At 37.0% G+C, this 27754-nt stretch overlaps 3 protein-coding genes across 3 annotated transcripts; 1 reads left to right on the top strand and 2 right to left on the bottom strand.

Annotated features, from left to right (window-relative positions):
• The first annotated feature begins 336 nt into the window (after nucleotides 1-336).
• LOC107012296 (lipid phosphate phosphatase delta) lies at nucleotides 337-4589 on the top strand. The gene is made up of 8 exons (XM_015212097.2): nucleotides 337-669; nucleotides 744-839; nucleotides 928-1002; nucleotides 1083-1213; nucleotides 1372-1475; nucleotides 1555-1683; nucleotides 2458-2573; nucleotides 3997-4589. The coding sequence occupies exons 1-8, from the start codon at nucleotides 517-519 to the stop codon at nucleotides 4405-4407; spliced, it is 1215 nt and encodes a 404-aa protein (XP_015067583.1). The 5' UTR covers nucleotides 337-516; the 3' UTR covers nucleotides 4408-4589.
• A 124-nt stretch (nucleotides 4590-4713) lies between these two features.
• LOC107012297 (fatty acyl-CoA reductase 2) lies at nucleotides 4714-8074 on the bottom strand. Its single transcript, XM_027915906.1, has 9 exons — nucleotides 7072-8074; nucleotides 6878-6981; nucleotides 6583-6782; nucleotides 6388-6488; nucleotides 6065-6275; nucleotides 5821-5982; nucleotides 5659-5740; nucleotides 5168-5568; nucleotides 4714-5085 (listed from the first exon to the last, which is right to left on the bottom strand). The coding sequence occupies exons 1-9, from the start codon at nucleotides 7400-7402 to the stop codon at nucleotides 4920-4922; spliced, it is 1758 nt and encodes a 585-aa protein (XP_027771707.1). The 5' UTR covers nucleotides 7403-8074; the 3' UTR covers nucleotides 4714-4919.
• Nucleotides 8075-9159: 1085 nt separating this feature from the next.
• On the bottom strand, nucleotides 9160-27119 carry LOC107012127 (histone-lysine N-methyltransferase ATXR4). The gene is made up of 7 exons (XM_015211870.2): nucleotides 26766-27119; nucleotides 26501-26556; nucleotides 23850-23976; nucleotides 11354-11423; nucleotides 10996-11175; nucleotides 10161-10232; nucleotides 9160-9448 (listed from the first exon to the last, which is right to left on the bottom strand). The coding sequence occupies exons 1-7, from the start codon at nucleotides 27069-27071 to the stop codon at nucleotides 9330-9332; spliced, it is 930 nt and encodes a 309-aa protein (XP_015067356.1). The 5' UTR covers nucleotides 27072-27119; the 3' UTR covers nucleotides 9160-9329.
• Between the last annotated feature and the right edge of the window lie 635 nt (nucleotides 27120-27754).

Raw genomic sequence — 27754 nt, 5'->3', positions numbered from 1 at the left:
GCCGGGCTAAACGAGCCATTAATTTTAATGACTAATAAATTTTAAATATTTTTTATTAAATTCGGTAATATTAAATTTCCTCGCGAAGCACAAATAGTATATATACATATATATATATATATATATATATATATATATATACCATCTTTCTTTATAATTTGAATTCTAGTACATCATTTTCATCTTATAACAAACTAATTTGATCAGCTAATTAAATTCTTGAAGAATCATTCTTCAAATCCTTTAAATAAATTTTTTTTTAGATACAAATATTATAATTTTTTCCTTAAAAATTGGGACAATAAAGAAAAAATATTAGAGAAGATTACGCAATAGACAACTTGATAATGCCTATAATTTGATAGTCAAACTGACTCTTTCTCTTTCAAAGGAAATCAGTGTTTCTTGGAAAGACCAATTTCTCTAAAATACAAAGAAAAATATTGTTAAAATTCAAGAAGCCAGCCAGAGGAATCATTGTTTCTCTGGGAAAAGAAAGGGGGAAGAGGAGGTTTGATGGAGAGCATTCAGGTGTTGTCTCTGTGTGGAATTGGTACATGGGTCATTCTATCTTCAATCTTTAATGTCACCCAAAAGATTAGATCTTTAACTCAACCATGGGTTTCTAGTTATGTTGTTTCTACCACTCCTATTACTTTAAAGATCCAGGTTTGCTCTCTCCTTTTACTTTCTATGATGCCTCTGAAAGTTTGTGGCTTTACTTATTGATTTCCTTTTTGCAGAAATATCATAACAAGTATTTGGATGCCTTCTTTTCTGCCCTTTCTTGTGTTGTTTCTGTGCCATTCTACACTGCTTTCCTTCCATTGCTATTCTGGGTATGTCTTTGTTTTGCAATTTGTACTTGTGTTTCTTACAATTGCAAAGCTATCTATCTTCTTTTATAGTGGAGTTTTTATGTTGCAGAGTGGGCATTGTAAATTGGCTAGACAGATGACCCTTTTGATGGCTTTGTGTGATTATATTGGTAACTGTATAAAGGTACTGTCTTTTCTCTTAATGTATTGTATGTATGTAAGTTTTTCTAGGTGAGTTTTGGTTGATCATGTTTAAAATTGCAGGATGTTGTATGTGCTCCTAGACCTAGCGCACCACCTGTTAGGAGAATAACAGCAACAGAAGATGAGAAAGAAAATGCTCTCGAATATGGACTTCCTTCTTCGCACACACTCAACACTGTCTGCCTGTCAGGGTACACCTCTTATTATTGTTCTGCTGCTTCATTCTCTGATGGAATTAGCATATTAGTCTTTGCTTCGTTTAGGAAAGAAAAATACTCAACCTGCTGCATTTTGTGCTTTATATCAGCGTATTCTTACTCCTCTTATTTCCTTTTTTGGGACAAATCAGGTTCCTCCTTCAGTACATCTTATCCTACACACAAAATGATGATGTTATTAATGGATTAGCTGGATTAGCAATCGTTTGTTTGTTTATTTTCTTCATTGCAGTAGGTACGTCCTATTTTTCCTGCATGAGGCTCCAATTTTACTTCTTCTAAACATTCAGGACTCAAATTTGCCTTTCTGTCAGGAAGAATATACCTGGGAATGCACAGCTTAATTGACATCATTGCGGGTCTAGCTTTCGGATTGGCAATCTTGGCATCCTGGCTTTCTGTTCACAAATACATAGATGATTTCATAGTTTCGGGGCAAAATGGTATGAGTACTGTTACCTGTTTTGAATTTCCTTGGTCTTAAGGTTGTGTCATTCAAAAATCAAAATCTAGAGAATTGGGAAGAGATGCTACGCTGCCTTGAGGATAACCCTGATGTGCTTCTTGGTAGATATCCACTTCAAATCATATTGGAATACAGAAATAGATCAAGATGCCCAATAGAGTCTTCCAAATCACTTTGTCATGACCAATAGTCTTCCAAATCAGTAGAGGAGTAAAATAGGAGTGGTGATATTGCTGATGCTTCTACCACTGGTGTGGTATCTAGAAAGTACACTCCAAAATCCAAATGGATGTTTAACAATGGCTTCAATCAAATACAAAAAAAACAACAACATAATCAGTGTAATCCCACAAGTAGGTAGGGTATGGGGAGGGTTAGTGTCTATGTAGACCTTACCCCTACGAGGTATAGAGGTTGTTTCTAATAAACCATTGGCTCAAATATTAAAAAAAACACAGAAAAAAAAACGACAAGTGATGCTTAAGTAGATAGAAATATTTAAGACAACAATTGATAATGTACCATCTAAGGTGCTGATATTTAGACTATACTGCCTGGAAATGCACTTGAGGTTCCTGAAGCTCAAAGATGTTAAAGCTTGGCTCCTCCTGCAAAAAATTCTCATTTTTTATCCTTTTTTAAAAAATAGATTTGGTTCTTAATGTGAGTTTTCCAGTTCTTTGTCATCTTTATTTCATATTTGAATGACTATTTATCTTGCCCTGGTTCTGAGATTTGAAATTATTTGCAGTTGCATCATTCTGGGCTGTGCTATGCTTCTTGTTGCTCTTTGCTTACCCTACACCGCAGTTTCCAACTCCAAGTTTTGAGTTCCATACAGCCTTTAATGGTGTGGCATTGGGAATTGTAAGCACACAACTGTAATTGCTTGACTTTATCTTGTTAAGTCATAATTGTCCTTCCACTTATTCCTTTGTTGAGACCTTCTGCTGAGATTTGTGTTCTTTGACCAGATTGCTTCAGTGCATTTGCCTAAAATTTTTAGTACTGGAAAATGACTGCACAAGGAAAAATGTGGGAAATGGTTATCTTGTTGCTTAGCATATGATTGTAGAAGTTTTCTTCTCCTACTTCCTAGTTCACGTGAATCAGCTATGTTGATATGAAAAAGTTCCACGCTGGTTTCTCCTTGATGAGTTGTTCAGAAGGCAGTGGTCTATTTACAAAGTGATTGTCTCTGGACAATTTGTTGGAGAAGGTGGTCTTTTGACTGTTCAGCCCAACATTTTCTTTACTCTTAATAAACTTGTTATTGATTGCACTTTGACTTGTATGATTAAAATGATTCTATTGGAAGTCATCAAACTCCATTTAAATTGAATGACCAATAGTGCAAACTTTGAATTTAGTAATGTAAACAAGGCAGCTGAGGGCTAAAAATTGTGTGGGTTGCTGTCCTGGAGTGGAAGTCATTTTCCTGTTGCTACCTTGGTTTTGATAGCCAAAATATAAGCATGTGTTGCTGTATTCATACCTATGTGTGCCTTTGTTGGCTATCAAGGAAACAACTAGAGATGTGATAGAGTAGCATAGGTTTCCGATTCCTCCTGCATGTTTCATTTGCTTAGCTATTAACTAAATGAAAATGGAATAAGTAGAATTGTTGGAGAGAGAGAAAGAAGATGTGCCTGCTCCTTCCCTTGTAGGTCCTAGTCAATCTTAAGCTTTCTCTTTCGCTCTAATATTGTCCCTTGTTTTTCCTACTCCTGCTTATGTTCCTGTTCAAGACCTCAGTCTCTCTGGGGACGAGGGCTAATAATCTCGTAAACCTTAGTTTCTTGTGGGTTTCAGTGGTGGAACTAGGATTTTCACTAAGGGGTGTCAAACTATAAAGGATAGATCCACGAAGAAACCAAGGAGAGTCAATATGCAATATATATACATAAAAATTAGTTATTTTTACCTAGTTACACAATGTAAATTTCCGACGAACATGTGGTTCCTCCACCAGTAGGTTTCATATGTATTAGATTGAGGAAAAACTACTTGGTATTGGTTTTTTCTATGATAGTTTACATAATGAATTTCTGTGCCGCCTCAAAATTTGAGTACTTGGAAAAACAGAATACTGCTGTCCTGGCATTTTTTGGCAAGGTTACTGTCGTATAATTTCTTTTTAGTTATTATGCACGTCCTTGTGCTCAGGTTCAGTTTTTTTTTGGATGTATAGAAAGATGTGATGATCCCTTATAGATAAGTGATTAAGTGTGCTTTTACATGGTATTTGCAAGTGCCTCTAATTTCATGAAAACAAAATCCTTTTGTCCAGGTTATTGGTGTCCATCAGACGTATCATCAGTTTCATCATGAGAGTGTACCCCGTGTCTTCAATCCCCAGCTTACCCTTCCTGCATTTTTGGGAAGACTGATAGTAGGATATCCAACCATACTCCTTGTAAGGTTCTGCAGCAAGGCTCTTGCCAAATGGATGCTTCCCATGCTTGCCAATGCATTGGGCATCCCAGTGAGATCAAGCAGCTATGTCCCATCACTAAGCATTTCAGCTTCAGCTAAAAAGTCAGATGAAATAAAGCAAGCAGGTTATATTCAAAAACTATTCTTTTTCTCCCGGCAGGACTCATTTGAAGTTGATACTGGTATTAGGCTCTTTCAGTACGCTGGTCTTGCTTGGTCTGTGGTGGATCTTGTGCCTTCTCTATTCTTTCACCTGAGCCTATGATGCTTGATATTTCATGTATAATAGAATATATATTGTTTGTGTTGATATTTAGGAATACGTTCTTATCTGACCATTTTGAACTCTTGTATGGCAATTTTGAACTTGTGTAATATATTATTCTTACTGATGTAAATAAGATATTCTGCGGGTTCTGAAAGCAATTCTAGCTACTTCGAGAGCCATATAGATTAACGGGGGAAATAATATGTTGTTTTTCCATTTTTACACAGAACTAGACAAGTATATAATCGTAGGCTTGCACTGCACATATAAATAGAAAATGATGAATCCTATACATTTTTGTGGTAGACTGATCACTTTGATATGATATTATTAATATAGTATATTGAAAATGATATTACATCAGTGATTATCAGGAAGTTCTTGTTAAAGATGATCTTGTCCGGAAATCACAAGTCTTTTGTGAAGAAAAGAAAGTTAAAAGTAAAACCAACAGTTGTATACTTGTATTACAGTAAGAAGATGCAGAAACATAAAGGAGCAGAGTAAGATTAAGTGCATGATCCTCTTCCTTTCATTACATGCTTCCTTAGCCCTGGAATGTGGACATTAGAGATGTAATCTTTCCAATCTATGCTTTCTACATCAAATCCAAATTGCCATCTTTCTTCTTTAGACATGGATTCCATCAACCTCTGAGTATTGCTGTTGTCAAATCTGGAAAATTTTTGGAACTCTTTTAACCTCATAAAAATGGTGCAAAACTTAATGGAGAGGATAATAAAGACCAAATTCTTACCTTCCTCCATAAAAAGTGTAGGGTTCATAAATATTAGCCAGGTACTTTGCTTGCTCCACTGACTTCCTGCAGATGTTCTCAAGTTTCCTGGACAACTTTCCATTTGGATCGGTCAGATCTGTTAGGCCACTTCTGTTAATGGCGTCTCGCCATAGATGGGATGATAAGTCCTCCATGGATCTGAGCAGCGACATTTTTGGAACATGAATTTGTCTTCCTTTGGAGTCGATGTAGGGTGAACGGTTGAAGTGATCAAATAGCATTCTGGCCAGGTCCTTGAAGACTAATGGATTTACAGCAGATGAAGCAACCTGGTAAACATTACTACTTCCTGGTTTTCCTTCTGTACCATGTTTTGCCATGGCTGCCAAGGTTGCGTTCACAACCATGTCAGCTGGAACCTACGTACATGAGAGACACAAATAAATACACACTACTATACCCTTTATATATGTTAATGTTCATACTGGATATTTATTTTAAGAACTTGCCACATCAAGAACTCCATTAGGGTCTACAAGAAACCCTGTGAGCTGTCCTTTACCATAGTACAAGATGATTGGATCCATCATCCTGCATATGAAAGTAACATTAGTTTTTAAGGTGAATATGCAAGTCTTTTTTGTGATTTGAGTTTTAAGTAGAATATTCACCTGCTCCCTTCCATCCATCCAGGAAATGGTTCCTTGTAGGTGCTCTCAATGACACTTGGTCGAATAATTACTACAGGAATATCACCTCTCATACTGTCTATCATCATCTCTCCCATTGCCTTCGTGAATACATAAGTGTCTTGCCACCCAAATTTGTTAGCTCTGATCAATTCAAATGTACTCTATGTTAAGCAAATATATAATGAAGCAAGCAAATATTTAGTGCTATAATATATATACATACCTCTGTAGACCAATCTCTTTCATTTTCTGAGCAACTGAATTATCTTCTAAACCTTGTTTAGACTCCAAAACTAACTTTATCTCATCTTCAACATTCAATGAGGTGAAGGAGTTTGGATTATCTTCAGAGAGAAGATTCTCCTTTGCTATACTATCTCCAATGCAGAATGGCTTCTCCATAATTCTACCTTGTCGCTGTCCATTAACATATGCTGTTTTTAACATGAAATAATCTCTTCAGTCAATAGACATATCATTCAAGTTAAACATCTCTTGATAAATTGGTGACGCAAGTAATTTCTTGTCTGAGAGTGAGTCACTTACCTGTGGATACTTGAAGAAAGAGTTTAAGGTTGTGACATTGTTTTGCAAAGTTCATAAGGCGGGTTGGTCCTCCAGTATTTATATCAAGTGCAATATCGTACCTGCAAATTTTATCAAATATATACTTTTCTTCAGGCATGAGAAAGAAAACATGAACATATATGCACACAACTCCAGATGTTAATCTGCAATAACCTTTCATCAAAAGTGGTATTGGCAGCAGAATTTACAATTATGTCAACCTCTTTCGCCATCATGTTGGCTGTGTCTTGATCAATTCCAAGATTAGCTTCACAAACATTACCTAACACAGGTACCAACTTGCTCAACATGAAAGTCTGATAAGATTTCCCATGAACTTGTTTGAGACAATTGAATATATCAGCATTGAGGATCTGATGGAAATTTTGAAAAAACAAACTTGTTAATGGTGGAAAAGTAGCCAGAAAGAGAAGTAGTGTATGAGTACATAAGATTAATGCATAAATACTTCATTCTTCAATCTCTGCATAGCAACTTCTTTGTTCTTTGCCTTGATCAAGATGAATATTTTGTTCACATCAGGTGCTGTCCTTAAGATCTTCTCAATTAGAACTGGAGGGAAAATATGAAGTTATAAAGAGTCGAGAGTAAGGAGAGAAAAACGTAGGAGATATAGTGCTGTAAAGTAAACATATAATATACCTTTTCCCAGAAAACCAGTTGCACCAGTAATGAGAAATGCCTTTCCTCTCAGAAACATGTTAATGCCTATACCATCATCATGCCTTGGCTGACCATAAGGCACCAAATCCTTCACCTTAATTTCAGTATTTGAAGTCAAAACCAAACTTCCTAAACTTTTTTCCGAGCTAACCGATGATCTCTCTGTTACAACAGAAGAAACATTACCATTTTTTGTACCACTAGTTTGGCAATATACCTTGTTAGGAGGACACCATCTCCAATTCGTTGACAATTTCAAAACAGTTTTGGATATAACAGATGAAGAACTTAGACTACTCACAGCCTCCATATTGATGCAAAGAGGAAAAAAAAAGTTTGAGGAAAATGAAAGGAAAGATTATAGCTATGAGGTTGGTTGCAACCTCTACTAGCTTAGCTAATCACTTGTTTCTTGTTTCTTGTTTTTTAATTATTATTTTTTAAAAGAAAAAGAAAAAGAAAGTGAAAAACAAGTTAACTAACAAGTGAGTTTGGTTTGATGTAAGAGGAGGGAAAGATTGAGGAAAAAGAAGGTTTGGTTGAAGAATATTTAAGGGAAGATGAGATGAAAGTTAGGAGAATGAAAAAAAAGCACTCTTTTTGCCACCTCTCTGCCCCTTTCTTCACACTTATAAACACTAAGCTAACTTGGCGGGAGTAATTAATAATCTTTATAACTATTATTCAAACTTTTCTCTTTCTCTCTCTTTCAACAAAACATATCAAGGATAAAGAGTGTGACAATTATTCTAAGGGACAAAAATCATTTTTTTCTTTTTAAAACTCAACTACCTCTCCAACATTTAACAATCGACATTTTCATCTTCTGTGGATTGATAGCTTTAGATTAGTTGACCCATCATTGAAGGGGTAAAATAGAATTTCATTTATATTCTTAATTAATTATTGACTCTCCTAATTAATCAGATGTTATGTTCCATACTTTTCCTCTGTAAAGTAATTCTAGCGCGTGTGTTTTCTTTAAGGAAAATTGTATGCAAATAGCAAATTATTAATTCAAATTAAATGCTATAAACATAGTTCGATTTAATTGTATCCCGTAGCAAACTGTTGTTATTTCGCCTCTCCCCTGGTGGAATCTTGCTTGCCACTCTTGTTCTTGCTGGCAGTCTCACTCTCTTTTATACAAACACAAATGTATAAAATGCATTTGTGTTTGTATAAAGTGAGAAAATTGTATGTATACATATATTTTCGTTCCCATCTCTCCCCCTCCTAGATCTCGCTCGCCACTCACTTTATGCAAACACAAATGTATACATTGCGTTTGTGTTTGTACAAAGCGAGAGAAAATTGTATATACAAATACAAATGCATATATTTTTCATCCTATACACTTATGATTATACAAATACGATCTTTTTCTGTCCACTTTTCTTTTGTCTTTCTCTCTTTCTCGCTTTATACAAACATAGATTATACAATTGATTCTTTTGTATATGTATTCTGAAACAGATTATACAATTGTTTCTTTTGTATATATGTATAGCGAAAGAGCACAACTTCATATGTACTTATGTATAACGAAATAGCCATAACAAATGTTTGTTATGGAGTGTAATTATTCAAACTATAGTTATAACATATAAATATGATTTTTGTATTTGTTTCATGTGAAACTTGCTCTTTTCTTTATTATTCTGTTGAAGGGGCCTAAGAAGTTGATGAGTAAGACTTTATTTTCTCCTCCTTGTTAAATCAAGGGTTAAGAGCATGAAAAGCTCTCTTAAAAGATGGAAGATCGAATTGTAATTACACAAAATACTAAGTTTTAAAGTATAATTACTTCTCTTCATTCGCGCAAATTCTTCACTCTTGCAAATAGTTTGTGCAAGCATATATTGTTGAGTAAATCATTTCACCGACCTAGGTAGTCCCTAACGCACATAAATTCAAATATACAAATTATAGAAAGTGCACTAATCGAAATTCAAAAGTAAATAATTGTTTTTTGACTTTGTAGGTGATATTACATAACAACGTTGTTACAAGTCACCAACTTCAAAATTCAAAAGTAATTGATGGTCGTATGTGAAAGATTGCCACTAAACAATGTTGCATGGATATATAAAAGTAATTTATTATCAACTGTACCATTTATCACTTATCAAAAATAAAATAATTATTTTGTTTATCATGGTCCTAGATGTATCAATGTTATTAGACATTGTTCTATCGGAAGCTGTAGAATGCAGATAACCTTGATCTGCTAATGTCTAGTCATTAGACATACATCGAGCACATCTGCAATCGAAACCAAACCCTTCAGAAAGGATAGTGCGCCGAGCATCATGATCCATGCTTGCGTCAATGTAGCATATCCTCAACTCTTCCCCTGATATAACAAAGAGTGAGTTTAAACAAAATCGTCATGAGAAACTGGAAATTATATTCATGGCTATATTACCAGTAGGAGGAAATCAATCAAATTGAGAATATTGGAAAGAAATGGAGCAAATGAATAATGTTGTCAACCCCAACTAGCTTAGGATTGAAGCTTTTGTTGATATTGATATATAGCAACACCAACCAAATCATCAGGAGCTAGTCATTCCTATAGTAGCAGAAAATTACATGATCTCCACAACACAGTTGTAGGTCTAACAGCATATGCAAAATGTTAAACACGCATTGATTTTTATAATCGATAAATCACTGAGGCCTATAGGGCACGGCTCGAATCTTAGTGAATAATGGGTTTGTCCCTCTACCCTTCATTTAAATACTAGGCTGTCTGCAGCTGATTTGGAACCCGTGACATGCGCCTAACGCACACTAACGTGTTGCACTCTTACACTTTACCAAAGCCTTTTGGTCATTAAGCATGTGTTGTTTTGAGGTCCAAATTGGCTGCTAATCATATTAGAATCACACGGAATCTCTGTATTCAACGACAATGAACATCCAAAAATTGAACCGTACAAAAAAAGCCAAGATAATTTCACAACACAAGTAAATACAACTTTCTTAAATCTGATGGAACAAATTCTCTTACACTTGTGTATACCAGGGCAAAACAAACTGATCAATAATGGAAGGAGAGTCACCTGCTTCAATATCACGAAGAGCCTTCAATTTTGCGTTCACACTTTCTATCCACAGAATGTGTGCATTGGGATCTGCAGGTGAAATATTCAAGTTAATTAACTGGCGTCCCATTTACACACATCTATGGATTTTCAGCATTGGATCAAAATTAAGTTCTTTCTTTGTTCATCTTTTAGGTTATTTTGTCTGCTTAAGGTTCAGTACCTCTAGGAAGTATGGATGTGAAACCACTAACAACAGTTGTAGATCAGAACTTTGAGGATCATAGCAAGAATTTATACTGGTCCAATCCATAGAAGACCAGTTACAGAAGAAAATGATCAAAGCCACTTTACGACTAAAATATTTGACTTTTTGGGACAGTTTGTCTATACTTTATATCATCCTAGTCCTAATTGCACCAGAGTATGAGAATCAACAATGGCCAATTCTTACTGGAAGCTCTTCAGGGAATTAGATAAAATTCATATTCGCCCATTCCACAGCCAATGAAAACGAATAATTGAGTTAGACAACAATAAACGAATAATTGTTGCTAGTTTATGGATCTTGGAAACTTCATTGAGTTATGACAACAATAAACGAATAATTGTTGCTATCAGTTTATGGATCTTGGAAACTTCATTGAGATAGACAACAATATCAGAAACATATGCATAGTGTGAACATTAACCATGTAAATTTATTGTCTGTTGCCTAGGAATATATCAACAGCATGCAGACAAAGGAAGGTTTCCTTTTGGTATGTCTCTAAAAAAATGCATTGTGATTAATCTTCAACTAACACAGATTGATAATGGAAGTGCTAAACATCAGAAGATTGAAAACTCTTACCACAGTCATGATTATAAAATGATGTTAGCATATAAATAGCATTTCCAACTGCAGCCTCTGCTTCTACTGATGCTGCTGCTGATAAAAGGATATCTTCATATGATCCCAAGGCCAATTCAATCCGAAAAGAATTGATACGGATACGTGCCAATACATCAATATACCATTTTTTTGACAAAACTAGCAGAAGTTAAAGAGACAAAAGCATCGTTTCTCTCCCAGGATTTTGTAATCGATCGAAGTTCTCTATGCTTAATAATAATTAGGCTCGACCAGAGAGACCCTAACTATCTTTCTTCATACAAACTAAAATAAACTCAATCCTATGGAGACACTAGATATGACACTATAAGGATACATGCAATCTGCTCATCTGTGAACCCTGCATCTTCAAATGTGCTTCTCAGTAGCTGATATGCCTTCTCCATCTGATATATTTAAGGGTCAGAATAGCTCCATTCATTACAGATGTCACTTGGAAGATGTAAGACACAGGAAACAATCTCACATTCACATACTAATCAGGAAGAGAATAAGGGTGTGGGGAGATGAGAAACTAGCAGAGCTTGAAAGAAGTTCTATTCCATTCCACCTTCCAGCATCAGGGAGGAAAAAGAATCAAGTGGAGGGAGAACTTTCATCTTGGACTTCATTTTGTAAGTCATATAACATTCTTGACAGAATATTTTCAAATTCTGGTATGAGCTGTTGTTACTCATGAAAAAATAACTTCTCAAAGTACATTAAACAGAAAGTAGATTAAAATAAAGTACAGTTCAATCCGGGTTTTAAGTGAAAAGCATAAGATAGAGCTGGTTTTAATGGAGAAAGACGCAAATGAGTCAAATTTGAATAAAATTAACTCTAAGCTCAAACAACAATACATAGTCAAAGCATTGTTGTTAAAGGCTCACTTAAGCGCGCTGAAACTCAGTGAAGTTCAGGATGTGGTCTCCCCTATCTAAATTGGTTTTTTGATGTAGGCGTCAAGGTGCTAGGTCGTGTGTGCCTTCAGCAATAGGTTCTGTCTATCTGAATTAGTTGGTTGGCTACCTGAACTTTCACCTTATTGGTAAGGGTTGGATTTCCACCTTGTAATCCCCTCCCCCCATTTTCCCTGCCTCTACCCCCAATTAAAAGAAAAAAAAAACATCTTTACAAATGTGCTTCAGGTATTCAAAGCTAATATGTGATCCTAAATGCAAGTCAGAACATCGATAATATCAACAGAATCTTCTAAGTCAGTTTACACCAAAAGAGGACAACTCAGATTCTTGAACAAGGGAAGAAGTCCGGGGACGCAAAAAAAGGGAAAAGCAAAGCAACAAATGAACTTAAAAACCGGATTGGGGTCTCCAAGATGGAAGTGGAAAGAAAGATAGGGGCAGGCACCACAACTCTCATTCCAGATGAGAGTTAAAATACTCAATTGGAATGAACAGGGTCTCAATAATAAAGATAAGAGAAGTACTTTGAAATCTCTTATCCAAAAGCGGGGAGCAGACATTGTTTGTTTACAGGAAACCAAAATAGAGTCTTGGAATCCATCTCTAATCAGACAAATATGGGGGAATAACTGGCTCGCCTAGGCAGAAGTCAAAGCAATTGGCACCAAAGGTGGACTGTTAATTTTATGGGACAAAATAGCTTGGAATTGTGTTGAGTTGGAGGCAGAGGCCTTCTCCCTGTCATGTAGATTTGAGAGCACCTCTGAAGACTTCAAACGGGTTTTCACCGGAGTATATGGACCTCATACCGACCCACCCAGAAAGGGAGGACCTTTGGTTGGAGTTAGCATCAATCAGGGGGTTGTGGTCTGATATATGGGAGGAGACTTCAATGTGTGTAGATTCGAGGGTGAAAGGCTAAACTGTAATAGAAGATCCAGTGCTATGCAGGGTTTCTCCAATACCATTTTGGATCTTGAATTGATTGATCCTCCTCTCCAAGGAGCACAGTTCACCAGGTCAAGAGGGGAGGAGACACTCCAAGCCTCAAGAATTGACAGGTTTCTTTATTCATCAGAATGGAGTGAGATGTTCAGGGCTATCAAACAATACACAATGCCAAGAGTATTTTCAGATCATAAACCCATCATCCTGGAAAGTGGAGATTGGGAGGCATCACCTTCCTACTTCAAATTTGAGAACATGTGGCTTCAAGCAGAAGGCTTTATTGATATGATAAAAGGATGGTGGCAGTCCTACAGCATTCAGGGAACCCCAGACTTTGTGCTGTTGCAGAAACTCAGAAACCTAAAGAAAGACATTTCTAAGAGGAACAGGGAGGTGTATGGAAACATTGAAACCCAAAGAACTAAAGCTCTTTGGAATTAGGGAACTTGGATCATTTAGCTGAACTCAGAACCCTTTCAACACAAGAGAAAACACAGTCCTTGAATCTGAAACTGCAACTTCAACAGATTGCAACAGCTGAAGAGATCTCAGGGAGGAAAAAATCTAGATGCTTATGGCTTAAAGAGGGGGACAAGAACACAAAGTACTTTCAGAGAATGGCCAATTCATATAGAAGGGGTAACTCCATTGACAGACTGAGAATAGGAGATGAACTGATTGAAGATAAAGGAAGGATACAAAATGGCATTCTGGAGTATTATCAACAAATATACAAGAAGCTGAATCCTGGAGACCCTCAGCTGTTTTTGAGAACATGTCACCCTAAGTATAGAAGAAAAGGAGGAACTTGAACTTCCTTTCACTGAACTGGAGATCTCTAATGCTCTTATGGCTTGTGCCCCTGACAAAGCCCCAGGACCTGATGGTTATACCATGGCTTTCTTCCAAAAATCATGGTGCTTTATTAAAAAGGATATACTAGCAGCTTTCAATTTCTTTCACCAGAATTGCCAAATGGTGAGGTCTTGTAATGCTTCTTTTATTGCTCTAATCCCAAAGAAGAAAGGTGTTGTAGAGCTTAAAGACTATAGGCCTATAAGCCTCATAGGTAGTGTCTATAAGTAGTTGGCTAAAATCCTAGCAGAAATGATGAAAAAGTTGATGAATTCTTTAGTCTCGGGGCAGCAGAGTGCATTTTTAAAGAATAGGCAAATAACTGATGCATCCTTGATTGCTAATGAGATGCTAGACTGAAGAATCAAGAGTGGTGAGTCTGGGATCTTATGTAAATTGGACATAGAGAAAGCCTTTGACCAACTTAACTGGGCCTATCTAGTCAACATACTGAAACAAATGGGATTTGGTGATGGGTGGATAAGATAGATATACTTCTGCATTTCAACAGTGAAGTTCTCAGTTTTGATCAACAGAAGTCCAGTTGGATTTTTCTCTACTCAAAAGGGGTTGAGGCAGGGGGGGATCCACTCTCTCCTTTTATTCATTCTGGCTATGGAAGGACTACCTCAGTTACTAGCTAGGGCTAAAGAACTTCAATGGATTCAAGGATTTCAAGTAGGCAGCCACCACTGTCAATGTCTCTCACCTTCTTTATGCGGATGACACACTCATTTTTTGTGGAGCTGACAGGCAACAAGTGTCCAATCTAAACACCACCCTTATAGTTTTGAAGCTATCTCCGGACTTTATATTAACATGCTCAAAAGTGCTATATATCCGGTTAATCAGGTGGACAATCTAGAGGAACTTGCTGGCATACTTGGTTGCAAAATAGGGTCGTTACCCACCACCTATCTAGGTCTTCCCCTGGGGGCAAGTTTCAAATCTTCTGGAATTTGGAATGGAGTTATTGAAAAAATGGAAAAGAGACTTGGTACATGGAAAATGCAATACCTCTCCATGGGAGGTAGGCTCACTCTCGTCAACAGTGTACTAGATAGTATTCCTACGTGCTGCATGTCTCTATTTCCAATACCAGGTTCAATTTTGAAACAAATGGATAGGCTCAGAAGGAGATTTCTATGGTAAGGAAATAGTCTCACCCACAAGTACTCTCTAGTTAAATGAAAATCAGTAACTCAACCTAAGTTTCAAGGGGGCTTGAGAATCAGAAATCTCCAACTTCACAACAAGAGCTTACTCATGAAGTGGCTCTGGAGATATGGACAAACTGAGGCTGGGTTTTGGAGAGACATCATCAAGGCTAAATATGGCATTCAAGATCGCTGGTGTCCGATGCCCCATGGCGTTGGGGTCTGGAAACACATAAGCAGTTTCCAAGATAATTTCTTCGAGGAAGTATCCTTCAAGGCTGGTAATGGACTCAAGATCAGATTTTGGCAAGACAAATGGCTTGGGAACTCTAGGCTAAAAGACTATTTCCCCTCCTTGTTCCAGATAGCCTCCACCAAAGAAGCAACTATAGCCCAGTACAGAGACAACAACTATTGGACACCTATTTTCAGAAGGAACTTCCAGGATTGGGAGATTAATGACCTCCTTTCCCTCTTAGAAACTCTGCAAAACACTACATTGGTGGTCGAAGATCAAGACAAGATTCTTTGGGGTAATTCTAAGGAGAAGACCTACACTGTGAAAGAATGTTACAAAAATTTGAGCTCCCAGAATGGCATTCTACTAATTTGGCCTTGAAAACATGTCTGGAAAACTAGGCAACCCCTCAAGAGTTTCTTGTTTCACCTGGACAGCCTTGAAGGAAGCATGTCTAACACAAGACAACCTCAGGAAAAAAGATGTAATCCTCATCAATAGATGTGTCATGTGCAAGCAAACCAATGAGAGTGTTAGTCTCCTTTTTTTGCACTGCCCTGCAACAATTAGCTTATGATATTATTTCTACTCTATGCTTGGCCTACAATGGGTAATGCCCTACAACATGAAGGATGCTTATGCTAGCTGGATACTGTGGAAAGTTGACAAATCCATCAGAAAGATCTGGAGAATGATCCCAGCAGCCATTTTTTGGAGCATATGGAAAGAGAGAAACAACAGATGCTTTAATGGAATATCAACCTCTTTATGCACTCCAAAGCCCAATGTCTGGTTAGTTTATTTAGCTGGCACTTTTTTGCCAATGTAAACAGTGTGGATAACCTTTCGGATTTTGTTAGTTCCCTATCTCTAGTACAGTAGAGTAGTAGGGTTCCCTATTGACTGTTTCACAAGTTTTTGCCAAGCTAGCTCCATATTTTCTGTTTGGAGCAGCTTTCTTGCACACGGTGCTTTTGTAACTTCGCATCTTCTTAATGCTTTCTAATATCATTTAATTACTTTATCAAAAAAAACAAAAAATCAAAATACACATCAACTTGATCTTCTGCAAAAATTTGTGCATGTCCTCAAAGCATCTGGAGTTTCTTTCTTTCCAAATTGGACACCAGATGCTTGTTGGGACAGTTCTCCATCTATACATGTCTATTGCCTCATAACTTCTTCCTAGTTAGAGCATTTGACTGCAGATCTAGAACTTCAATAGTCCTTCCGGGCATTATCCAAGATATTCGTCTAAGGTTAATGAACTTTCTCCATAGTTATTTTGTTATTTGCAATGTAGAAATAGATGATTATCTGTCTCTACTTTCTAACCATAAAGATAGCATCTGGAGCATAAAGAGATCCTTTCTTTTTGCCAGATTCTCTTGTGTAAGCACAGATGGCCAGAAAAAACAAGATACTTTATGTGAGATTTCAGTCTTCCAGATGTGCTTCTAAGGGCAGTTCATAACCTGATGGTTGGTCTGATTCATTAATCTATATGCATCGACCTCAAAAGAGTCACTGCTATGTCCCAACCTCCATAATTTATCAGACCCCTCTTGTAGGCCTAAAGAGTTCCAATGACTTGTAGAACTCTATGTCTCTATCATCCTCAGAATCAACCAATCATTAAGCAATCTTCCTAACAATTGTAGGCAGCTTTTTGTGGTAATAACCCATCCACAGGTACTATGGCACCCAAGAAGTAATTGGTATACACAAAAAAGGGAAAATCCAAGTCAGCTACCCCGACTCTCTGGTTGATCGACGAAGGCACAGATGCGGAGAAGGACCCAGCTAAATTCCTCCTAACAAAAGGACCTCACCCACTGCACCCGGGTCACTAGAGGCACCCCCCGAAAGGTGAACCCCAACGTAGTCACTGCCTCCCAGTCTGATGAGGAGCGTCGGTCACCAACTGAGGCTACTTCTAGTTCAAACGGTAAATCCACATCTGGCTCCGAGTCGGCCAACGTTTCAGGCTCTGGGTCTGACCATTCTTCAGGGTCTGATGTCATCCTTGTTGATGCAGGCACTATTAAGGGTGACCCAATTGTTGATCCAGCGGTCTCCGGGAAATCGGACCCACCCGTTTGTTGATAGGTCTTCGGCGCTTTGCGCCACAGGTTTGCTTCACCAAATTCATTACTCTTTTTATGTTTTTTGTGCATTGGGGACAATTGCACTGTTTTGTTGGGGTAAGGTTAACTTGTGAGTGATATGGTGAAGTCTGAGAAACCCAACTCACGATCCTCTCTTGGGGTTTTCTTGCATGTGTTCTTTGTTCCTGAGATTGTTTAAATTTCTATTGAACCGGCATGCATTGGGATTGTATGTGTAGAAGCAAGAAAGATTGAAGCATGACAACTTGTGAAAAATGAGACCCGTCCAAAAGTTGTGATATGTGCTTGAATTTGTAGGCTAAGGTAAGTTGAATGTGTTGGCTCTAAATAGGACATGATAATGCACCAACTGCATGACCCGAGACTAATACTTGAACATGGTAACCTGATAATGGAACGATGTACCAAGTGAATGTGAGAATAATTGATTATTCAACAATTGGTGCCAAACTAGAACTTGTCCGGTTAGTCCTGCTAAGATAATCTACTCTAGAAGCTAGGAAGTGATCATAGGCCCTTGTTCGGAATGGTCCACAACTAGCCTAAAAGAGTCAGACCAAATGAAGTGAATATTCCCTTTGATCCAAATACTTTGAGCCTAAAATAAACCATTTCTTTCTAACTCCCTACTTCACCTTCAATCTAATGTTTTGGCCCCAGTCCCTCCTTGGACATGTGCACCTCGACGTAGGCCAAAAGCCTAAGTTGAGGGTGGCTAATGCAAACTAAAGTGACCTCGTTCTTGGCCTTGACCAGACATCGGGTATTGTGCACATTGACTCATGGAAAAACCATAAGTTGAGGGTGGCTATGAAAGAGAAAATCTAAAGAAAAATGGGTATGAAAAGAGTTTGGTGTTGAAAAGAAAAGAAAAGAAAAATGAAAAAAGAGGATGTGACTTTGTGAAAGTAAAAAGAATGAAATGCATGAAAAAGCAAGAAAGTAAAAAATAAAAGAGTTGTAAAGTTGAAACTTGAAAGTCGCATCTATGGTTGAAAGGAATAGAAGGAAAGAAGACAGAAAGGTAGGATGTCGACGATAGGGCAAAAAGAGGTAGAAAGTAAAAAATAGAAGAGTTGTAAAGTTGAAACTTGAAAGTCGCATCTATGGTTGAAAGGAATAAAAGGAAAGAAGACAGAAAGGTAGGATGTCGACGATAGGGCAAAAAGAGGTAGAGGGCCTAATGTAATGTCAAGGAGGACAGAAGTCACTAAATGTACCCAAATGTACCACACCTGGCCCTGAGCCTATGTTACAAGCTAAGAAAGTCCTATAGTGATCCTAAAGTCTATTTTGGAGAGTCTAAGCAGTGAAATTAAGGGCAAGCCCTATAGTGATCCTAAAGTCTATTTTGGAGAGTCTAAGCAGTGAAATTAAGGGCAAGCCTGTGACATTGAGCACTAACTGTATTTGAACTTACTTCTGAGCGTGAGTGTTTGAAATAAATCCTTGTACTTAAAACGATACTCATTGTGTGAAAACAGAGGATTTCGTTTGAACTGAGGGCACTAGTTACATTGTTGGAGAATTGGTACCTTGGTGATAGGAAAACAGTGAAGGTGGTTGTTGAGTGGTCAATTAGTGTCATGTTATGATCCGCATGAGTTAGCTTGTCGAGTTTGAGACATAGATTTGCACTCAAACAAGGGAGAGTCGGGATCGATAGTCATGTGATTGTCTGAGCTTGAATTGTCTGCTTCCATACAAGTGTCGTCCAGAGTCGTAGTGTGTTGCTTGAGGACAGACAATGAATTTAAGTTGAGGGTATTGATATACCTAGAGTTTACGGTATGTCTAATGCATTTCACTTAAGAGTTGTGTGTGTCTAGAGCCTTTTTGTATTGATTTTGATGATTTTGTATCATGTTTTACAGGAAAGATGTTTAGGCGCGAAATTAAAGAGATAGCTGAAAAGGAGCAAAAAAGGGCATCCCCGGAGGCAGTCGACGGATCATAGATCCATTGACGCCCCGTAGACGGGTATCGTAGATGGGCAGCCCAGGCAATGGATGAAATCAGGGAAATCTAACCAAGTGTGGAACCACGGCGAGCATTGACGGTCCATCGATCATTGACGAGCCATACTGGTAAACCGTAGAATGATACTGCGAGGGTTTCAATACCTGAAGATTCCAAGTATGGAGTCACGGAGGGGCATTGACGGACCGTCGATTGATTGACAGACCGTACTGGTGGTCCGTCGTTTAATTCAGAGAGGGTATATTTTGGATGCTGAAATATTTTCTAAGTCCTGATTGATGGAAGGGACTTGTGAACCGTAGATCCATTGACGGTCCGTAAGTCGATCTCGTATATTGAAGACGCGTGCCTGAACAAACTTTTCTTATTTTGTTTCCTTTTGAATTAGGAGTTAGTTTTCTATAAATATGGTACCAAAACCTCGTTTTTGGGGTTGACTTCTATTATTATTGTTCTAGTTTGAGACTTTGGAGATTAATTTTGCGAACCTAAGCAACTATTGATTTCTTAAGTTGATTTTGAAAATTTTGGTGTTGATATTCAAGTTGAAATTCCGGGTTTATTATTCTCATTACATAAGTTCATAATTCTTTCATCTAAAATAATAAATTGTGTTCTTGTGATTATGGGTAACTAAACTCCACAACTAGGGTTGTGGGAACCATGAGTGATAAACAACGTATAATAGTAATTAAGCAATCTTCGAATAGTGTTTTGCATGCATTAATAATTCTTTTGTGTAGAAGTCTTTTTAGCGGTTGCAAACGTTAAAACTCGTCGTGTTGCTACTTGCCGGACCAAGGAGGTAGTTAATAAGAAAAGGATTATCAACATAGATTTACTGTGATACTATCTAATAGTCTAGTGTCGATTAGTGCGAGGGTGAAAACTAAGTCATACATCGATGCGATGTCTAATATGAGGTAAAGGTAAGGGTAAGTAAATTATACACACGTAGCCGGACCAAGGTGCGGGGTGAAATTCTATAGATGCTGAACCAAGGATTTAAAGATACATAACTTATCACTTTGCATGTAATACACTAGGAAGGGATTGCTATTACTACGATTACCGCGTTACAAGCTTGTGGGGAACACGTACACCCTAATTACTTTCAAATCTTGATAACAACCGAAGTTAAACTCTTGCGTACTTGATAATTACATAATCTTAGAAATTAGTTTCACACCCCCCCCCCTTTTACTTACTTGTTTCGGAAATACCTTGACTGAACGAATATAATTGCGGGTTAAAGTTAAGTCTAAACCATATTCCTCCTGGGATCGACCCCAACCTATCAGTTGGATTCTTTACTTGATAACGATCGCTTATGCTTCTCTAGGGAGGTGTCATTTGAGCGTATCAATACTATAAGGTTGTTACTAGCTATTGTTGCTCAAAAAGGTTGGAAAATCTTTCAATTAGATGTCAATTTGGCTTTTTCGAGTGGTTTTCTACAGGTTAAAATTTATGTGGAGCAACCTCAAGGTGTTTCAGTAAAGGGACATGACGACAAAGTGCATCTGTTGAAAAAAGCCCTTTATGATTTAAAACAAGCTCCAAGGGCTTAGTACAGTCAAATTGATGATCACTTGCAAGGCTTAGGTTTTAAGAAAAGCCTAAGCGACTCCACTATATTAATTATAAAAAGAGATTTTGATATTGTGGTTATATCACTTTATAAAAAGAGATTTTGCTATTTTTTAGTTTTCTGTTTTCTGGTCAGATTAAAACTTTGTTACCTACTGTTAAGGATTGGTTCCTCAATTTCAGCAAGCAGTCACTTAGTTTTAGCAGATATTTTAGCATTACTTTACATCATCTTAGTTAAGCTGCGATGCATTTATTGCGTCTCAAATTAATCAATGAACTTCACTTTTCCTTATTCTTCTTCAATCAGCTCTTACTCTCCTCTGTCAAACACTAACAGTCTGCATAGAATTCCAGGTGTCTTCATGTTTAATCTAGAATCGACACACTCATTGGCCACCAGTGTTGGATCCACTACTTACCTCCCCTTTATGAAAGTCATCTGATTTATATCAACTGGCTTGGAGATCACTGTTTCTAATCTCTCAGCCAACACTTACGAGATAAAAAATATAAACTGATCCAATTAGGCTAATAGGTCTAAAATCTCTCAACTCTGTCCCCAGTCTTCTAAGGTGTAATAGTTGTGTATGATGCATTAAAGCTCTTCTCAAAATATTTCTGTGTGAAACTTCCTCAAAATTTACGTAACATCTTCTTTTACAACGTCCTAACAAGAATGAAAGAATCACATAGTGTATCCATCCGGCCCAGGTGCCTTATCTGGAGCACAATGTTTAACCCCTGCCCAAAGCATTAAAAACCCTACTTTTGAAATAAAGTCAAAATATTCTACCATTTCTCTAGATCTACTTTGAAACTTCTCTTCTCTGTGGAGAACTAATGACATTGAAGTCTCCACAAACAACCCAAGGACCCTCCATAAGACCTCTAACAGCACTGATTCCCCCATGTTTTGTCATTGTAGCACAGAGGCTGGTAATTTTTTCAGGGAATTCACGTGATCTGTACAAGCAAGATTGAAGTGGCCTATTCTGGTAAATGGGTCACCGGGAAAGGAGTTCAGCAAACCTATAAAGTAGGAGATACTCCCTGTGCCCCAATATATATGACACCTTTTATGTTTTGAGAGTCAAAAAGTTCAAGTTTGACCGGAAATTTGAGCATGAAATCTTCAATTTTTTTGAAATGAAATTTATATATTTGTAAACTACGTGAAAAGTACTATGAGTCACAATAATTGATAATTCAAAATATTTAAAAGATCTATGAAAAAATTACGGTCAAAGATAGACTTGTTTGACTCATGAAATCCGAAAGGTGACATAAAATGGGACGGAGGTAGTAGAAAGAACTTGGGAACTGTGCCTGGGAGCATTTTCCAACAGCTTTTTCTTTGCCAGTGCCCAGTAATAATTTACTTTGGACTACTCTGAGCCAAAGGAATTGAAAAACTACAAAGTTAAATATTACTGCCTCCGTCCCTGACATACTTTCATTTTTAGCTTGTCCCCAAAAAAGAATGACACCTTTCTTTTCTTTTTATAATTGTGGTGTCCAGGCCATCTTGTGCGCACCTCAACTAATTCGATGGGGTTACCTACAATCTCCCATCAGCACAGGTACCGAATGATTTTGTCCACTAAGACTTGGACATATAGGAAGAAAACACCTATGTTTTGCCTCCGCTGAAATACCCTTCTCTTTTCTGAAACCATCTTATCTTAGGATCTTCATTTTACCCTTCATGACACGACTTATTTGGAAACCACTCGATATAAAATTTCATCTTTTGTCGGAAGAGAGAAAATGAAAAAATGTGCAGAACTTTCACCAACACTCCTTCAAAAGGATAATTTTGATCTTTGCATACATTTGGCTTCACGTCGAAAGTCTTCTTTAATTTCTTAAAGTTTGTGTCTAGTCAAACACTTCCACATAAAATGGGAAGGAAGAAATATTGTTTAGAGCCGCTTTATTCAAGATAAAACTCATGTACGATAAAGTGCACACCTACTGCATTAGTGCCTGCATTGAAGCGTTCTCTTAGTGAAGTGAAGTGCCCAACTTATGCTGCACCTAATTTTAGCAGGCAAAGAATATAACAACCGAGGTACAGGGCATCTAAAACATGATAATAGTACCACTGATGAAGACAATTTCTCCTAACAATACCTGACTGGTTCAGCCACCCTATAGTATGCACTAATGCCTCTCCACAACACTGGTTTTAACCAAGGTTTATCACCATCAGCATTTAGTAAATTGTGATTGCAAAAAATTCTTTAACCAATAAGAAAAGAAAATCTTGCAAATATTTTTCCAATCATAATTTATTGAATATTTGCAAGCTAACCCACCCTAGGAAGCAAAAAGTAAGTAGTTGTACTCTGAAGTATTTTTTGCCTGCACTGTTTGTCTCCCTTTTTTTTTTCTTTGAGAAGGTAACATTGTGTATATTCATTGAAACCAGTGCTTGTGTTGCACTAAACCATGTTTACAGCTGGTCAAAAAGTAAGAAAACTGAATCTGAATCCTAACAGGAACCTAGGATATCTATAATGGATTCAGTGTCCTCTAAATACATTTGCTTGAACCAGAAACAGAAAAACCTGATACAATTTAATTTGATCTTTTGGAGATATTTATCTTCTACAGCAACCAAATCAAAGGGAATTGAAAATAGGATATTGAAAACACAGTTGGTTTGGAAACTAGGCTTCTTCACATAATAAAGTTCAAGAAGTTGTAAAATATGAAGTTATTTTTTGAACTTTTTTTTCAATTAAGATGCTTCACAATCAGATGATGGAGTCATATGAAAGAAATGGTCACCTCTAGTACCCAAAGATACTTTATCTGTGTTTACATGCTGATACTCGCCTGTTATTTGATTTCAGAACAAGGTTTACCATAAAAGAGATACAGTACAGAATCTCAAGGATCACAAAACAGCTAGCAAACGAAGTTAACAATTTGAAGTTTTAATAAAAAAATTACTAACATGAATTCCAACTGCTAAGAAAAAAGTTCAACCTGAAGTACTCACCCGTAAAATCATTTCGGAAGATAATGTTGCTGGCTGAAGTATGTCCAGAGTTTCTGGAGTGGCCGCTCCAGATATAATCGTGCAAGCCAATCTCTTGACCAGAAGCGGATACTTTAGGCCTTGAGTTCTTCAGAGCAAGAACAAGCAAAATGAGAATGTGTAACTCACAAAATAAGTGAAATAAATACTCCTTGATCTATGTGTCATTGGATCAGATATATATTTTCTAAAGCAACTCCAATAGTTATTCACAGCTTAATAGCTAATAGTACCATGAAACAGAGGATGATTTTCCCCTATACTCATATTGTAAAGAAATGTGTATTGGGCCTAACTCAACCCAGAAGCTAGCTCACGGGGAGGATTGCCCAAAACCATATAACGAGATCATGTACACTTTTTTCCCACCAATGTGAGACTCCGCACCCCTGCATGCCCCGTACTGGACATAAGGAGCATGGACAATATAAGACGGGGAGGATCCCAAAATCGAAAACATACAATGGGATGCGTCTGGCTATGATACCATGTGAAAGATGGATCTTGGGCCTAGCTCAAGAGTTGATGGTTGTCCAAGTCATATTAAAGAAACCACGCATCTCTTAAGGGGACGATGTAGGACTCTTCGCACACACCCTAACGCCCAAGGTGGACATCTGATGTGTGGGAAATTTAATATGGGGGTTCAACATCAGAAATGAGAATTGGGATGAGTTCTGCACGGGTACCAAGTAAAGAAATGGATCTTAGGCCTAACTCAATCTTAAAAGCTAGCTCACGAGGGGAGAATTGTCTGAGACTATATAAGGTGACCATGTACCCTTCCCACAAACGATCTGGACCTCCAACACATATCCTATCCTCATCATATACAAAACCATGATCTATGGTTTGTCAGCATACAAATAAGATGGAATGAAAGTTAAATATCATATGCTCATATTTCCTCCTATTACATGTGGAAAGAGTATCTGTTGAGTTTGAGAAGCTAGTACCGAAGGCATGTTGCAAAACATATAATGTTGCATTACCCTATTAAAAATGATTTTTTTATGACAAGGGAAACCCACAGCCACTACCCTCTGGATGCACAATTAAACACTGCAAAAGTTGTAAAGGGTGAATAAGTAAATTGTACATTATCTTTATTATTTTGCCACAGACATGAGATTGAGATTTAGACATTCAGTATTAGACATCAATTTGGTTTAGGTTTTATAGTACAGGCAATGACTTCAAATGGGGAAAATAGGAGAATAAAATTGTGACACCCTCATATTTTCATCTAAGATCCTTTATCTCTATTTTTTAATATATCATCAATCTTCCAACTATAGAAGTAAGTTCCACATTTCTGCTTATTAGTTTGCAACAAAAATTACGCTCGAGCTTATTTCATAACAGAAACTAAACAACAAAACATAATAAAGAATCTACTTATGCGGACAACCTTTATACTCGAATTTTTCTGCTAGTCAGAAAAGCAGAATGATTAGAATACCCAAATCAGACCTGTCAAAAGAAATTCACATCATAGCCTATAGGAAACCTGAGAACTTAACATGCTCCATGTGTGGACCACTTATAAGCTAGAGGATGGCGAAGTTTATCCATTCAAGCAATAAGTATATCTTTCTCAAAAACGCCCTTAAAAAGTATATCTTTCTCAAAAGGTTACTCTTGAAGTTTTTTTTTTTCTGAAACTGGTAACGTGTTTATATATATATATATATATATATATATATATATATATATATGCACCATAATAGTGCTATCTATTACAAACTCAACCATGCTTAGGACTACTGCTTCACAAGGAATCTATCATATCAACTAGTGATTCAGTCTCCTCTACATAGTTTTCTTTACACCAAAAATGAAACAAAAGAATACAATTCATCTTGACTTTCTACACAGAATTGCTTTTGCCTTCAAAAATTCAGTAGCTCCTCTCATTCCAAATTGTCCACCATATACAAGCTAGGACAAGTTTCCACCTCTCCTTTTGTCTCACTACACCATCATTATAGTTCCAGCAATTCAATAAATCACAACTTGTTGCTGGCATAGACCATCCTAGTCCTACCATGTTCAAAGAAAGTTGCCAAAATTGTCCCATTATAGGAAGTGTAGAAACAGATGGCTATTGTTTTCTCTGGGTGCACCGCACATACGACATCTAGAGCATAGACGAAATACCCCTTCTTCTTAAGTTTTAAAGTTATTCCGAAGTGCAAGTATTCAGAAAAGCTAGCAATTCTAAAAATGTAAATGTAAGTTATCTCACATCATTTATCCCCTAACAAATGGTACATGGGACCATTCCCATAGTACCCTGAAGCTTAACTCAGACAAAATTTATCAAATTCTTTAAAATATATTTGTTTAACTTAATGAAATCAAATATTTCTGAGGGTTGATGTATAAATGCTTCAAGCATTTTCTTTCTTGGCACATATAGCCCTTTATTATCTTATTCAGACTTGAAATTAGTGTTCTTAACCTATACAAACTGTATTTCTCATGTATAAAGGTGGTCTGCATCGAAGTGAACCATGTAATAAAAACCATATACAATATAGGCAAGAACGCTTTGTATCAAACAAGTAATATTTGATGGAAGATAGAGGGAAAGTAGGAACTGTTCATACCGGCAGTATTCATGAAAGCGTGACCAATCTGCTTGCTTTTCTGTGTCGTAAAAAATCTAAAACAGTAAGATGACATGAGTTAGAAGTGAATACATCGAGCTTGTTTTAAGGTCCAAAATTATGAATTTATCTGAGGACAGTAAGGAACCCTATTGCCATTTCACTTAATTGGTTCAAAATCACGGAGAATTCACAATAATTTGTCTTTATTTCTTATGCCAATATCCAGAATTACATACCATAAAAAAGGGGTTCATACATATACCTTGGATTGTTGTCTACACTCGTCACTACAAAAGGGAAGATTTGATGCTACATTTTTTAGGCAGAAATAACAGACGCTATGAAGTGAAGAAAGAGAAGGGTGAGAGAGGATGGGTTTGTCAGTGTGGATGAGTTCGCCAGCACCGATTCTCCGAGTGGCAAACACACCTCGACCGGCTGACTCTGTAAACCCAACCTCGATGGGAGGCACCGATGTGAGTCCTCTCCGTTTTGACTCGGTGGCATAACCATTACTCCAAGAGTAAATGGAGAGTAAAGCTTTTCTCCGACGGAGTAGTGATGACATTTCCGTTTACCTGCTTTCTCATATTTTCCATTTCCGTTACTTCCCAAAGTTATTAGAGTAAATTGAGGAATAACTGGAAAAAAAAAAGTATAAATTCGTTGAATGAGTGTATAGTCCTTAAAATTGGTACATGAACAATCATCCATATTCATTAGGTTTTATGAACCTTTTTGGATAAGAATATATCTATTTATTATTATACTTAATATGGTGACTTTTGGAGTGATTTCTCACTGTATAAATAGGGTTGTTCATTCACTATTGTATGATATACAGATGAGACTTACATATACTTGAATAAGAAGAAACTTTCTCTTTTTCTATCTACTTCTTTTGTCTTCTTCTCTTTATGATTATATTCTTATGAGCTTGATTTTATAACACGTTATCAGCACGAGTCTCTAGCCAATTGAGAGTGAGTTTTTGTTTTTCTTTAACTCATGTTTTGGTTGATCTCGTTATGAGAATCAAGGTATTATTTGCATAAAATCAGGTATGTAATTTCTAAAATATTTTTATGATTTAGAATAAAATAGTATTCAGTTACTAACAATTATCAGGAACCGAAGACATATACTTGTCACGACCCAAAACCGAGCCGCGACTGGCACCCACACTTACCCTCCTATGTGAGCGAACCAACCAATCTAAACCTTAACATTTCAATTTAATATCAACAGAAA

This window comes from Solanum pennellii, chromosome 3 (assembly GCF_001406875.1).
Source record: "Solanum pennellii chromosome 3, SPENNV200".
NCBI classification, from domain to species: Eukaryota; Viridiplantae; Streptophyta; class Magnoliopsida; order Solanales; family Solanaceae; genus Solanum; species Solanum pennellii.
The sequence above is the reverse complement of the archived record's forward strand: the minus strand, read 5'-3'. Positions and strand labels throughout refer to the sequence as shown.

Coding starts and splice junctions, on each gene's coding strand:
- LOC107012127 (XM_015211870.2), bottom strand. CDS start 27,071: ATGTCATCACTACTCCGTCGGAGAAAAGCTTTACTCTCCATTTACTCT. Junction 11,424..23,849: donor CTTCCGAAATGATTTTACGG/GTGAGTACTTCA, acceptor TAAATATATCAG/ATGGAGAAGGCATATCAGCT. Junction 9,449..10,160: donor TCTTCGTGATATTGAAGCAG/GTGACTCTCCTT, acceptor TTGTTATATCAG/GGGAAGAGTTGAGGATATGC.
- LOC107012297 (XM_027915906.1), bottom strand. CDS start 7,402: ATGGAGGCTGTGAGTAGTCTAAGTTCTTCATCTGTTATATCCAAAACT. Junction 6,783..6,877: donor TGCAGAGATTGAAGAATGAA/GTATTTATGCAT, acceptor AATTTCCATCAG/ATCCTCAATGCTGATATATT. Junction 5,741..5,820: donor GGATGGATGGAAGGGAGCAG/GTGAATATTCTA, acceptor TTTCATATGCAG/GATGATGGATCCAATCATCT.
- LOC107012296 (XM_015212097.2), top strand. CDS start 517: ATGGAGAGCATTCAGGTGTTGTCTCTGTGTGGAATTGGTACATGGGTC. Junction 670..743: donor CTATTACTTTAAAGATCCAG/GTTTGCTCTCTC, acceptor TCCTTTTTGCAG/AAATATCATAACAAGTATTT. Junction 1,003..1,082: donor ATATTGGTAACTGTATAAAG/GTACTGTCTTTT, acceptor TTAAAATTGCAG/GATGTTGTATGTGCTCCTAG.